We start from the raw sequence: 14,580 nt of genomic DNA on the forward strand, positions 1-14,580 counted from the left end.
TTTTGCGGCAAAGCATTGTTTAATTCGTTAATGTATCGCGGTAAATAAGGAAACGTGTAGCTGTTTTTAAAGAGAGTCTGCTCACATGTAGACTACTTAGGAAAGGTCGTAAAATGCTATGTGTGCTGACTTGATCGGCATGTCCGGCGACAAGCCTTCAGCGTCTCGTAGAAAAGGAAAGAGCTGATCAATCCCGAAAAGTGTGAGAGGCCGTAGATGTCACGTCCCATACATGAGGATTATGCCGTAAGCAATGAAACACAACCACCAGAGAAATAAATAACAAAATCAACCCTGCGTATGTTGCAGAGGGTCTTTGAACACCCCGTAACTGTTGGGGTGTCAAATAGTATTGATTCCGGCGACTTCAGAATGTCATTTGAAGGCCTTCCGTGTTTCCTTCACGCTGATTGCGTAGGTTAGTCTGTGGTGCTCTTCTGCGTATGGTGCAGAGAAACGTTCTGTTGCACGACTGCGCTCCCATTGGCAGACTGATGCTGTTCTTTGGGAGCCACTCGCGCCTCACTTGCGATGACTGCATAGCCTGGGTCATGATGGCTCTCAGCATAAATGTGGGGTACGTTCGCCGACATTGTATCGACATCAAGCATGGAGATGACTTCTTTAGCCTGTGCGCTGTCCATCCTGATACTGGATGGTGTATTGGCGGTGTTGAACATACCATACACCTGCTGGTCTGGCTCGGTATTGCGGACACTGCAAGAGTGATATATGCGTACTGGTCTATATTTGGTCAGAATCAAAGTAAATGTCTACTGCAGCGAGCATCAAGCTTACATGCAGTGACTGAAAGTCCCCTCGTGAAAAACAAGGATTGTAGGGACCCCCGCAAGAGTCTTAGGCATACCAAGATACGTGATAAACGAGTTGGTGAAGCTTGCTCCTGGTGTGGTGTGAGAACGCCCTAGCCCAACTCGACCCTGCCCTAGGAGGAAGGTTTTAGGCTCTGCATTATCCGGCGTTTCTTGCGCATGAAATACAGCACTATTATTGTGCTGCATCATTGGAAATGTGGAGACTCGTCGCGGCGAAGGTTCGGCAGGAGGAGGTGTTGAGAAAGGTGTAGGATGGCTAGATGTAAGATTACCGCTGATGACCTTGTCAGCGTACACATCATGAGCTCCAGTGCTATCAGAAGTCATGATGATCGTAGGGCTGTCCCTGTATGGCGTCATGTTTGGCGTCATGGACATGCCGCTCGGAAGGTGTCCCTGCAAAAGGGTAGACCTATCCATAGTCTCTGGGACGTGTTCCACAAGATTGGCTAAACTCTCGTCAGAGATGGATACCGCTTCTCGCATTGCAGATGACCTGTGTCCTATCACGGCTGAACCTGACGTACGAATACTTGGACTAAGCATCGAGGCCTTCGTCTTGACCGACCGACACGCATGCTGAGAAGCCATGGCCGATGTCTCGCTTGGATTATCAGCATCTTTTGGAGTGTGTGATACGCGTTCCTGAGTCGTGTCTTGTGTTCCTCTGACACAAGTGCCGATCTTCACGCACTCCGAGTCGGGGGTCATAGGATGCATTGCACACTCTTGACATGAGAGTCCAGGCGATCGATGGGTCTTGCTAGCTATGTGTACAGCACACAAGCGTTTTGAAGAGTCATGTGCGGTCATCTGGGTTATCATTACCGGCAGTGAGGCAGTTCGCGGGCTAGTCTGCCAGTGCACGATATGTCGATGGATGTCGTCCATACTGTCGGCGAACGACCAGATATCCTGGATCTCAGGCCTCGATGCCGACGTCAACGCGGAAAGTATACTGATGAACACGCATCCCAGTGAGTATATGTCGGAACTGGAGTCTCGGGCTTCGTGTGCCAAGACTTCGGGGGCAGAGTACTTCGCGGTCATGGGCCCAGGTTTTCCATCCGTTATGCTTCGGCTGAGCCCATTCGAATCGAAGGAGCATCCAAAGTCTGTGTAGACCACTCGTCCTTCGTGGATAAGTATGTTCTGGAGCTTAACGTCCTTGTGTCGGACCTTGTTCGTGTGCATGTAAGACATGCCTGTGGCGAGGCAGCCAAAGGCCTGCTCAAGGACTGCCGACATGGTACGTACATGCGGATCGGGAGAGGCAGGGTCTTCTGCCAGGACGGCGCTTCGATAGTTCGCAAGATATTGTTCAAGGTCTTTGTCGCTTGCAACCGGTTGTAGAATGAGTCCGAATTCGTCGTGGGTTGTATAGGTCGCAAAAAGACTGACGATGTGGGGATGGCCACCTAGTCTGCGGATGTTCTTGATCTCGTTACGGAAGACTATCGTCTGCTCTTCCTTGAAACGCCGCTCGTGTCGTCTGCGTATCACTTTGCGCGCGAATTGCTTGCCAGTCAATATGTCTTCAACCTTTTCTACATATCCACTACCCCCATAGCCTAGATTTTCAAGAAGCCTGTAAGGGAGCTGAGACTTCACGAAGTTATCGTAGTCTTTCCCTTGCTCGATCGGTAGCATAAGCGCGGTGATCGTGCTACTCGGCACGCTGGCGATGCGTCGTGCCAGGTGTAGGCGTCAGCGAGGGATGGACGGCGGCCTTGTAGCCTTATCCCTGCAGTAAACACGAGATGATCAGTACACCAACGATGCATATACAGCTGCTGTTTCGCACGTACCGGTATGAGTATTCGTTCGACTAGCTTTGGGACACCATTTTGCGGAAGGGTAGGCAGGAAATGGCAGAGCGGGAGAGAATGCCTGGGTATCATGCTTGCAACGACACGGCTGTGAAGGACCTTGGTGGAATGCAGCACGGCACGCAGGGCCGTTGGAAGCAGTGCGTGATTGGGCAGGAGGTCTCGCTCAGTACGATCTGCATGGCGTATAGCCCCGCGCACGCATTACCCAGGCAGATATGATCGGTGTATGAGCTGGCACCGACTGAATGTGTCGCAAACCGTGCAAAGGTAAAGATCGATCGAGTATACGCTTGTTGCAACTGATTAGGCCGTACTTTGTAGGAAGATGTGGGGTACGTGATGCGGAATTAGTGCGACGAATCTCTGGCCCACTTTTCGCGTGCCGGTCCATATGTACGGGCCATCGCTCTGGGTCGACAGATCGCGTCGTGGTTACCCAAGATACGCGCTCGCATGGCAAGTTGGTACTTCGTGTCTCACACGACTGCATCAGCCCTGGAGAGCTGTAGCATGGAAGTGTAAAGAGGCGACGGTCGCAATGGCAATATGACCTCGGGAATCTCTCAATCTCAGCCCCGCTGTCTGCTTTGGACTTGATTGACCCTGACTTCTTCTCAGCCAACCTCATCATCACTCCGCTATGCAGCACATGGTGTTATTGCAAAAAAGTTAAAAGATTTCTATCTGCTTGCTTGTGCTCAGAAATCCATTGCGTGACGCGTACTCTTGGCGACGGCATCATGTGACTGTGCACACACTAGCGTGAGATTCTCGTGCACAACGCATCACTAGGTCAAAAGCGGCGCACCAATCCGTCCCCTCAACCCCCATCTAGCCAGCCCGCCATCCGCTCCTCTTCTAGTGCTCAACCTGCAGCTCTCCAGCCCTTGTCGCGCCGGTGCGTTTCCGACCTACGTCCCTCCCAGACGGCTCGGGAGTGTGTCAAGAGCTGAAGGGCCAGTCTTCTCATCGTTCCTGATCCTCGGCGAGCGCGACTTCTGTTGATACGCTGTCCGAATTCGCCCGCAATGTCGACCAGGCGCGAGCGTTCGCTGGTTTAGCGGGGCCATTCCGACATCACATAGTCGTGGCTCTCCAGTAAACTACACCAATATCACCAAAAGCACTGTTGCTCCCGAAGAATTTCGAGTCTATCAAGACGTGCTCACTGCAGGAGTACACCGCCAGCCTGAACATTCCAGAGGCTTCAACATGGAAATCGACCCTACTTTCGTTGCTGCGCAACGACAGGAGACCGATAGTTGAAGGGTAGACCAGTAAGCTATACATAGCCATGTACGATAGACAATTTACTAATAAGATTGCAGAACAAGTTTCTCATTAGCCTAAGTTGGTTTTTCACACGTCGAATACTCGTTAGTTGTAGTTACTTGCTAGCCGTTTACTATGCATTCGCTCGCGTTCCCCTACTGGCGCTGTTCGCGCATATTCCCTACACGGAGATCTAGAGATAGGCATGCCCAGCGCTAGGCATTGTGGACCATACGATGAACCCGCGTCATTGCAGGATTCACTGTGGATAATATCGCTAGGAGTGCTACGGTTTGTCAAAGCGGATAGGAATAGTGCTAGGCTCAAAATTCTCGACTTTGGTCATCAGATCCCACACCTACATCTTACATGATGCCGCTGCCACCAGCATTGACGGCATTGTAGCGCCGGTCACGCTATGCCTCCACGGTCACACATTCTATAGAGTGACCAAAAATAGGACTCGGTCTGCTGAAACAACCCGTATTATACCTGCTCAACGCATCCCACACCTCGTCTCCAGATCCATAGAACTCCCTTTCTCTTTTCAACGCGTTCGTATGTCTTGATCTCTTCACTATCTTCGATATACGCTTTAGCCCAAGCATTTCTACTGCGATGTGTGTAGCATTCGGCTGACTGAGATCATATACTTTGCACAGGGAACTCACGCTTTCCTTTCGTCAGTCAGGTTGTTCCGTCATTCCACCTTGATTGGAAGCATGCGCAACGCGCAATCTTCCAATATTCCCACTTGCGCTTCCTTTATACAATCCCTATTATACTTTCCACCTTCGAATTTAGGCTTTCAGACACGATTGTACACGATCATGAGTGTCAGATGGAACAGATTTTGAATTCCCGAGCCAAGACTTAGTGTCCAGTGCCGCTTCCTCCTTAGGGAAGCTCACGGGTACGCGTGTACTGTCATGGATACTTAAGTATCTTGACAATACATGCTGCATCTCGCAGGATGTCTACACCTGGACCCTTGTGTCACCGCAATTTGCTCTACGGAATCCTCTAGAGCGGCAAAGCTACGTGACTGGTGTTTTCAAAACAGGCAGGAGCAGTGAGCTAGCGCACCAGACTCGCACACAAACAAACCACCAACGTTTTCTGTCTTGCTGCTTTCTCTCATCCTCACACGACCTCAAAAACACTTGCTTCTTTCCTAGACTGCACTATCAATTCGATCGAGGTATGCGTCCATGCTCATAGCTAATATCAGGCAGCGAAGTCAGAGGCAAAGCATCAAGGACACAAAGCCGCTTCCAAAGAGCTTCTGAAGGCACCCTGTGAGCCTTTCGACCGTTAGTACATCCTATCCACCAGCATGGTAGACGCCGCTAACAAAGCACAACTGCCACTACGCGCGCCCAGAGCGTCGTCAGTGATGCCATATCCAGAGGCGAGTTCGGCAAGATGAGTAAGTCCTTCTATTTCGCGATGCTCGATTCATGAGTACTGACGCGCCGCAGTCGAAGTGATCACCCATAGACCCCGAGTTCCTCTCACCGAGAAGAACGTCGCTGCGCTGGGTCATGACACCGACACTCCTGCGCCCGCGGAGGAGCACAAAGCCGCCGAAGTTACATGACACTTTACCCGCAGGTAAATCCAAGCTAATCTTGTTCAGACATGATCCAGATCCATGTCGGAGGTCGCCCGCCATGCGCAGGCCTGCTAGAGAACACCGACCTCGCCTTTTCGGTGTCGCTCTTCAAGCTAATTCTCTCCGCCCCGGGCGTCAACAAGAGCAGTCTGCTGTACAGGACCTGGCAATACTATATCAATCCCATCTCAGATGAGGGCGTTCCGGCGACGGTCAAGAACCTCACATACTGGAGGCCGAAGTACACCGACGCCACAGCGGAGGCGAAGGAGTATGACCGAGCCCCACTTCCTCGTTCTCTCTTGGTCTCTATGAGGTCATCTTCGGCAGCTATGAGACCTGCCCTTATGGTGCCGAGTGCCCTTGGCGGAACTCCAAGTGGACGTTCCCACCAGAACACTTTGCTCTAGTACTAGAAGACGGTTTCCACAGAGATGAAGCCACTGTGTGATGCTGATGACGCGGCATTCGTCGTACGACACCGGACGTCTGTTGCAAAAAGCCGCGAGCAGAACGAAGCTCTCGAGGAGAGCTGGGTTAAGTCAATGGTTCCATTCCGTAAGCTCGTGGAGGATAGTGACGATGAGTGAGGGGCGTGTATCGAAAGTCTAAGTGACCCGGCATACATAATAATACCAGCTTCAACATCTGCTTCTCCTCTCTATCGCCTGGATGCGTTGGCGCTTCGCCACGATACTTCCCATTGGAGTGAATCCAAGTGTTGTGTTGATGAAGGTCCAGCGCAACGCTGCTATCTTTTGCCGTGTCGCAGGCCACACCATCCAGGACTTCTGGAAAGCCCTTGAAAGCATCGTTTATATGAGCTTCATGATGCCGCATTGACACCTCATATAAGCTTTCATCCCTAAACGCTGCCCGTGCATAAATACTGTTGTGCGGTCCTTTTCCGAAACTCATTGGTCTATGTGGCAATCCCAAGACTTCGACCGCATCACGCGTAGCTATGGGAACTGTATGAACCGACACTGTCGATTTATTTTGAGAATTGGTTCTAGTGACTGGCTCACATGTATTCGCAGTTATTGCAATTCGGTTCACCACGAGCCATGAGAAGTGGTGGAGTGATTTGACTGTAACTCTCATGTGACTGCAGCTGCGTCTCTTGGTCATTCGAACAGGCGTAGTTCACGGCGTGGAGGTACTGGTACCCGTCGCAGTGTTCGGGGTAGCTGCCGTCCATGCAGAGGGACGTAATGGGTCCACCCACGATGGCACCTCCTACATCTAAATAGGTGACCATATAGCCTCTTCGCCTCAGGTTGTCCTCCCTCTTCATCTCACGTCACTCCACACTAACGAGGTGCTGCGGGCACAGGCAAGCGATTCATCCTTACTCTATCCTATCATATCCCGTCCTCGCCCCCACGTCATGTCGTGGCTTCGGGCACATGCACAGTTGGTTGGCTTCGCTGGTGAGTACCTGTTTACTGTGATGTGTGTACATTTCACTGACCATCACAGCCACCTCAGAGCAGCTCAAGACAAAGAATGAGCAGCTCAAAGCAAACCGATGCAAACTTAAACCGATGCCAGTCACCTCCGAAATGAAGTCAGGGCGTTGAATATTGAGTTCTGCCAGGTCAGAACTGGCCAGTGAGCGTCTACTTGCCTTACCAGATTTACATGTACTAACCAAGCTTTTGACTACACCAGCAAGCGACACCGGGCTACCCTATACGATACCGACGAGTTCCGTCAGATATTGGTACTTCCATACCATGTAGTCACCAGACAGGACTTACGGTTCACCGCTGTAGGCCAGGAAGCCCCCGGAAGGTTCAAGGTGATGATGACAAGCCCGATATCATCCTCTTCGTTGGCACGGCTGGACCCACATTGGATACCTACTTGCCCATCAGCCATACTCGCACAAAGCCAACGACCTTTCCCTACGGACTTGTTGCGGGACAGATACGCCGACACAACCGGCTGGTGGTGATACATGAAGACAAGTGAGGGGGAGTACTCGACGAAGAGCGACAAGTGTTTGAACAAATGGACAAAGAACAATCGACCACTGTCAATGGAAACGAACCTCTACGCAGAGACCGCGTGCGACTACTGTCGTGCGCCAGGTCGCATATATGCTCGAATGGTGCTCCACGACGGCCAGTACAAGCTAGCACTGTTTCCCCCTCCCTCAAAAGACGGCATAACCGTAGATGATGCGAACTTTTGGCCTCCATAGAATGATCTCTACCCATACTATGCATACCACCCCAAATGAACCTTCATGTAAGGGGTAGTTGTAGGCAATAGTACTTGCTTCACACTACAAGAGAATAGTGGGGGACAGCTCTATATTCCTACGTTGATAAAGGTAGTTGTATGTAGGAGGAAGAGAATAATTCTTGTCCTTTCCTTTGCGGGCGGAGCGCAGGTTAAGAGCAAGTTTCTAGGCTAAGACCTAAGCGAGAGAAGCAAGCATATCATGTGACTGTTCTCTTCACTCCGCCTTCGCCATCTTATGTTACACCTCATTCCGCGACGTGGTGACCCAAAACAACATGACACAAACAACAGCGTCGAATAGTAGTTGCTCATGCATACAACTATCTTCTCACTTCACCTCGCTTAACATGTACAAATCATGTGGTGGAACGAACGAGCACTGTAAACCTCCGGGGATTTGGGTAAGTATTTACTAGCATTCACGAATGCGACAAGCAAAACGACAAGAGAGCTTGTGTCGCTGTTTGCGTATGCCTATCATGTAAGCCGGCATAGCTACGGTGCTTTGTGTGCATAACTATCGCAGTCTGAACAGCTTCGCCACATCATGGCCATCTGCCACCTGTTCCAACCCCTTTCCAAACCATGACGCTCAAGGAGAGAGACACGATAATCTGCTTATAGGCCGTCACACTTAGCACGTTCGAGAATACGAACCGAGGAGGTCAGAGGGAATGGGTGACGGTTGAATCGTACAGAACCATCGGCTTTACTATCTAGAAGTGTCCAAATCGACAGTGCCAGTTTCGATAGCATCGCAATAAAGGCTCACGTTCAAACGCATACGTAGACATTCTTGGCCTCATGATTATCGCTGTAACGCTAAGTTATAGCCTAATTCCATGCAAACTGTCCGATGCAGCATGGCCATTAGATACAGATTGCAGATATGAGATTACTAGAGCTAGAATTAAGAGATCCATATCTGGTATTGTGATCCCAAATACGCAAACTCCACTGCGCAACTGAGCGAACATCCCGCCAAAAGAACTAGACTATAGTAAAGTGTAAGAAATTTGTGAACATCGAACTAATGGAGGGCTGTCACCGCCTTTCCGAGAACTTAATCACCGCCAAAAGATGCATGATCGGACACTTATAGTATAGTGCGCCTTACTGGCGCAGCCTGAAGCAAGGCTTAACGTATGGGTAATGGAAGCAAAAGCTACCTGCGTCTTTGCGAATCATTTTGTTGTTTACTTTTTCCAGAGCTAGCTTCTGAAGGCCTATGGGCGCGAGGTGTTCGACGGTCATCTTCGTACAGGTCGGCATGGCTGTTCGTTGCTGGCGCGTATTGCGTCTGGCTGTCGACTAGTGTATAACCAGCAGGGTATTGCGCGGTAGGCCTCTGTGAAGCAGGCGAGGCGTAGTGGCTGGTACTAGGTGTAACATAAGCCGGATTTTGAGAAGCCACGTAGGCCGTGTTACTAGGGTGTGGATATGAGAAAGCAGATGAGGGATGAAACTGATTGCCAGGTACTTGGTAGGCTGAACTGTTCGGATAGGCTTGAGACGAATAACTAGATGCTTGGTATGTTGCATTGATTGGCCCTGCGTATGCGCTCGTGCCCGCGCTTTGGTATTGGCTGTATGGCTCTGGATTATGCAGTGTAGATGTGGGTGTTGTTGAGTCTGGTCCATACGCAGTCTGCCACGCTGAAGCATGGGTCGATTCAGTGAAAGAATCTTGTCGTGTTTGTGTTGGAGCTGGCCCATAGGTATGACCATCGTAAAACTTGGTATGACGAGCGGGTGGCAGAGGTTCCGCATCCTCGATTCCCCAATGCGACTTGAATTGAGCCATCAGCTTCCACTCGTCATTGGGATCAACATGACCAAAGTCCTCCACTTTGACGTTGTGCTCAACAGTATAAAGTTTCAGAAAATTTACACGCGACCTTGAATCCATAGTATTCCAAGGGTCTTTCCCTATCACGCGGATAGGTTGGCCCATCGGTGGCTCTGTCGGGACGAGTTCTGAGGCCGTGGCTCGTGGAGGCGACTTCCCAGTGTACATGATAGCATGATGGTTGTTGGGCTTATTCTCTGGGACGCCTCTGCCACCATATGTTTGGATCGATCTGCAATTGTCAGACTTTCTGACAACTAATAACGAAGCCTGCGGAACTGACAAACAGGTACAGCAATTGTGCCCTTCTCGGATTACAACGAACCAACGGATTTTGTAATAAGTCTTTTCTCCGTATGATGCGCCTATAGAGGTGGTTGCAATCGTAATGTCTTGCTTGACATCTCCAGCCAGCTCAGGCCATAGCACGCGAAATACCACGCCACGTTTGTAGAAGTTATAGCCCGGGTACTGGATCTGGAAGCCTGTAACCCAGTCAGTGGACTATAACATCATGTTTGAATGGGACATACTTGGCCTAAGTCTCTCGCTGGTTCCATGTCTTTCAGATCCCTTGAGTATTCTTCGCGGCCACCGACCTTGACTCCATAGAGGAAAATCGGGCGGCGTGCTTGAGGCATCGGGATGGAGAACTACTTCTCGGCCAACATTCTCAAGCAATTCGCCATCACTTGGCCGGGTAGGTGTCGGTACATGGGTAGGATCGATATATACCGACTGCGTTGGATAAGGATTAGGTGCGGCAGCGTTACCCCCAATGTTTGGGAGGTACCCGTATTGTGGTAGCGTATAATTGTTGCTTGGATATGGGGCGACAGCTGTGTTGTGATTAGCGTCAGCTGCCCTTGAATAAACATGTGGATCAGGGCGAGCATTTTTACCAAGGTTATCGTGTGCCGCATTGACTCGATTGATAGAAAGCCGTGAGAAGTCGTCCGCAATGTCCACGCTGCTACCTGTGTCGGCTGCGTAACGATCATGCCCAGCTGCACCTTGCAGGGTGGTAGTAACTGCCTGAGCTTGATCACTGCCTGCGCTTCTGTCACAAGAAGCCAGTCAGCTTCGAACTTTGAAAGGTACCGAGGTAGATAGGAGTGTTAGATGTTCACGTACGCTGTAGCAGGCGTTACTCCAGGGACTCTCAGACCGTTGGTGTAAATGTACGTGTTGGTGCCATAATCGTAATAGTAATAAAGCCGGCGAGCATAATCATACAGGTCGTACCGCTGCATCGTGTGCACGGAGCGACGGTTCGTGCCCCGCCATAATGCGGGACTGCCTACGGTATATAGCGCATCCAATGCAGCATGTGATGCGGCTCCAAAGTCTTCACGTTGGGTGCGATATCGAGGAGCAAGTTAGATTGATGAACAGCTCATCTTGCAGTCTGCTCTTGTTCATGTGGCTTTTCCGGTGAGCGCGCTTAGATTAGATTCATGGATGCGTATCTCCCGGGCAGCCTTAGCGTGATTGGCTTTAAAATGATGCGCGCCCCAAAGTTTCCTACAGCCACACGCGACCAGGAAAACCCCCGGCCTACAAGACACCAGCACCATAACTTCCGCCATATCCGACTACACTTCCAACACTACAGAACTTCCTAGTTATAACATTGATGACTTGCGACATATTTGACGTCTACCCTCAGTAACAGATCCAAGTATTTCACCGCACGGAGAGAGGCGGCGTGGGCCATCTCACTTACATTTTCCAGAGCCCACGATGTAGTGGCCAAGGCTGCTGAAATGAATAGTGGTAGCGAAGAAAGCCAGCTTCCTCCAAACGGCGCACCCGGACCGTTCACTTTGCCATACCATACATACGACACGCAAACGCGACAGGACGAATACCCGACCGAACAACGTGCGAGTCCATCTGTCAATACCTATATCACTTGCAACAATATGTCGCAGTCTCCCCTCGCAAACCATGGTTCAACAGCACAAGCGCAGTTCATGAAGATCTGGTTATCCCATAGGTCACGCATATCTTCGTTACGAAGTACGATATTAGTTATGCGAACAAACCTGAGAAAAGAGAGGTTGCAGTGTTGGCATAAAGAGGAAATGGAACAGAAACTTCTGGCACAGTGTATGACCCATCTCAACGAGGATGCTGTCTACAAGAACAGTACTGAAAGCTGGGATCGGTGGATCAAAACATTCGCATTGCTCGAACGATGCAGAGCTGATCTGATCTCTTCGCGGGAGCACACAGCAGCTTTGGAAGATGCTCTGTCCAATCGAGAATACCAACTGGACCGCCTGGAAGAAACGATCTATTCCGATGTCGACCAGTCACCAAATCAGGAATGGTCACACCAACCGGTACAAACTTCGTCAAGTTTTCTCCACACTGCTTTACCGATCGACAACGATCATGATCAAGACATGGGTCTACTAGAAAAGCTCTATATGCGTATGGGCGATATACGCATATATCACGAGAGATTGAGCAACTTCGAATTTGACCTTCGCGAGCGTGCAGAAGAAAGAGAGCTCATCCGCGCTGCAGGAACAGATGAGCTTTCCACTGACGCGGTCTTCTTCAACCGAGCACGGATGCAAAGATCGAGGATTCAAGAAGAGCACACGAAGGCACATGGAGATGTGCATTCACTCAAACAAAAGTGTATCGAACAAGGAATCGAATTTCAAGAACCAGAGTTCGCCAAGTCGATGTACTGTACTTTGCTGGAGAGCACTACCCCGAGTTCTAGCTCAATCCAGGCGCCGCCAAATATGGTTGGGGATTATTTCGCATCCCAGGAGCGCGTTGAGACATGGCTGGGGAAGCCGATAGAGCCTGAGCTCCACGTATCAGAGGATGATGGAGAGACAGATCACCACGAAACTGGCAGGCATCCGGCATCTCCTGATGTGGTATGGATATCAGCATCACGCCCAGGAAAGCAATCATTTTCAGATACAAGCTTGCGCAGACGGAATTCGGCCCCGTACAATATCTCGCAATGGCGAATGACTCCATCGATCGGCTCGCACTGGCCGGAAGCTACGCCTCGGGACACGGCTGCACCAGGCCTCGGAACAAATCTGCCTCAATCAGAAACCCGGAACCTCCCCAGAGCCAGGCATTCCCTTGCGATCTACGAATGATACTATGGTCCGACGTAACACCAGCAAATGGGACAGGAGGCATTCAGACACGGTGAAGGTTACGCAGGCTCCCACATGGCTGCACGCTTACTCTTCGTTCTTTCCTACGGTCTGACTCACCTGTCATACAGTCAGTCGCGTGTGCTCAGCACATTGGCCTTGTATGTTCGCTACCAATGGCATCGCAAACTGTTATCGAAGTGGCTCATGATCTCTTGGATGACGACTTGTATCCCAGACGTGTCTCGAAGTCCTATGGCCTCTTATTGGGCGCCTCGTCGGTTGTCCGCACACAACTTGACAACCTTGCTCGAAGTGGCGTTGGAGATTCGCTGCAAGAACCCCGATGACATGGGGCATTCACCAATGTATCAGTGCATCATTTGAGGCTTGCAGAAGCAATAACAGCAGAACGAGAAGTCGATCGGGAGTGCGGCTGGAGAATGCGGTGGTTGGCTAGCGGAAGAAGGCTGATCGGTGAACACCTAGGCAGGCAAAGTGTTGGAAATTTCATTGTCTAATCTTATCCAAGCAAACGCTGATCTCCACATGCCAGGACCTCACCAGACATCATTCTGCGACTGGATATCCGCTATTCAATCCTCTGCATGCCAGAAGAATGCCATGTCGTGTGACACAAGACATGCCAAATATGTACGATGAGATTGGGGATGCAGCCGGCCGGAAGGTGGGGCAAGTGGGGCAGAAATACCGATAGTGCAACGGCATGGAGCGCGGAAAGAGCGCTGGACAGCCATGACGGGTTTCAGCTCTGGAATCTGCAAAGTGCCGTTGGAAAGCTAGGATATGCCCAGCAAGAAGGCAATGATGATGCACTACATCAGTACTGCCTGTCCAGGCGACGTATCGCCATAGCCATCAATCCCGATCTAGCCCCACGGATATAACCGTGCCCGCAACCGCCCGTTAAATCGATCTGACTGCAGCCACGGACATATAAGCCTTGGTATGCTTAAAGCTGGCATCCTCGATATCTCGTAGTCTTTGGGCTCAGATGGCGAAGTTAGCGACGCCGTGGTGGGAAGAATATCGAGGGCAGGATGGTCAACCGCTACTAGCTTTGACCGAAATAAACGTCGACATCACCGCTATGATCTGCACTATTACACAGCTCTAGGTGGCACTATGTTATCAAAAGCTGTAGGCTGAACGTAACACGATGCGGGGCTGATGTCTTTGATTCGCTAGAAAGACTTGGAGGCAATGGTCCTTGGAAGCCTGGCTATCAGCCATCCACCTCGCTACCTGGTGATGCATACCCATCACATGGTTGTCATCTCTTACTCAAGTGCATCGTCCTGTGTATGTCCATTCGGGTCGAGAGCTGCACAGTCAGTAAGACTCTACAGCTCTCAGTGGATTCTGACTTGCGATGAGAGCATTAGTCCATGGCGTCCTTGCCAAGGCTGCATACCCATCCATACATTCACCGTCACAAGCCAGTTTCTGTTACCAGAGGTGGCAGGAATTCAGGTTGTGTTTTATTGCACACACGCCGTCAAATTTTGATAGGTAAGTAGAGTTCAAAACAAGACACACTTCTACCTTGAGAATAACATTGGAGATTACGACACATTGTAGCCACGCTCGTGTCGCTGAATGAAGCAGCTGAGTCCCCGCACTTGAGGCACACGCATAGCCAATGCAAGCTGCAAGTCATCATGCATCCGTATCCTTGGCATGCGGCATTGCTTATGTCGCATCGATCGACTGATCTAGCCAAGCCTGTACGCGCATTGTTGGTAACTTTGCCAAAGCGAACGCT

The 14,580-nt window shown here is 50.6% G+C and overlaps 3 protein-coding genes across 3 annotated transcripts; 1 reads left to right on the forward strand and 2 right to left on the reverse strand.

Annotated features, from left to right (window-relative positions):
* Positions 1-16: 16 nt before the first annotated feature.
* On the reverse strand, positions 17-2,776 carry BKA58DRAFT_240949 (kinase-like domain-containing protein). Its single transcript, XM_046166665.1, has 3 exons — positions 2,645-2,776; positions 799-2,580; positions 17-744 (listed from the first exon to the last, which is right to left on the reverse strand). Exons 2-3 carry the CDS (start codon positions 2,484-2,486, stop codon positions 420-422), a joined length of 2,013 nt encoding a protein of 670 aa, XP_046022151.1. The 5' UTR covers positions 2,487-2,580; positions 2,645-2,776; the 3' UTR covers positions 17-419.
* Positions 2,777-8,973: 6,197 nt separating this feature from the next.
* Positions 8,974-10,298, reverse strand: BKA58DRAFT_443263 (uncharacterized protein; the record flags this gene model as incomplete). The annotated part of the gene is made up of 3 exons (XM_046173963.1): positions 8,974-9,889; positions 9,941-10,134; positions 10,191-10,298. 3 exons carry the CDS (start codon positions 10,296-10,298, stop codon positions 8,974-8,976), a joined length of 1,218 nt encoding a protein of 405 aa, XP_046022152.1.
* A 900-nt stretch (positions 10,299-11,198) lies between these two features.
* Positions 11,199-12,890, forward strand: BKA58DRAFT_240986 (uncharacterized protein). Its single transcript, XM_046166666.1, has one exon. The coding sequence runs from the start codon at positions 11,424-11,426 to the stop codon at positions 12,792-12,794; it is 1,371 nt and encodes a 456-aa protein (XP_046022153.1). The 5' UTR covers positions 11,199-11,423; the 3' UTR covers positions 12,795-12,890.
* The last annotated feature ends 1,690 nt before the right edge of the window (positions 12,891-14,580 follow it).

Source organism: Alternaria rosae (assembly GCF_020736505.1).
Source record: "Alternaria rosae strain MPI-PUGE-AT-0040 chromosome Unknown BKA58scaffold_9, whole genome shotgun sequence".
NCBI lineage: Eukaryota > Fungi > Ascomycota > Dothideomycetes > Pleosporales > Pleosporaceae > Alternaria > Alternaria rosae.

Excerpts from the sequence above, each read along its gene's own strand:
- BKA58DRAFT_240949 (XM_046166665.1), bottom strand. The coding sequence starts at position 2,486 with ATGCTACCGATCGAGCAAGGGAAAGACTACGATAACTTCGTGAAGTCT. Across the intron at positions 745-798 it reads GGGACTTTCAGTCACTGCAT|ACCAGTACGCATATATCACT; the intron begins GTAAGCTTGATG and ends GACCAAATATAG.
- BKA58DRAFT_240986 (XM_046166666.1), top strand. The coding sequence starts at position 11,424 with ATGAATAGTGGTAGCGAAGAAAGCCAGCTTCCTCCAAACGGCGCACCC.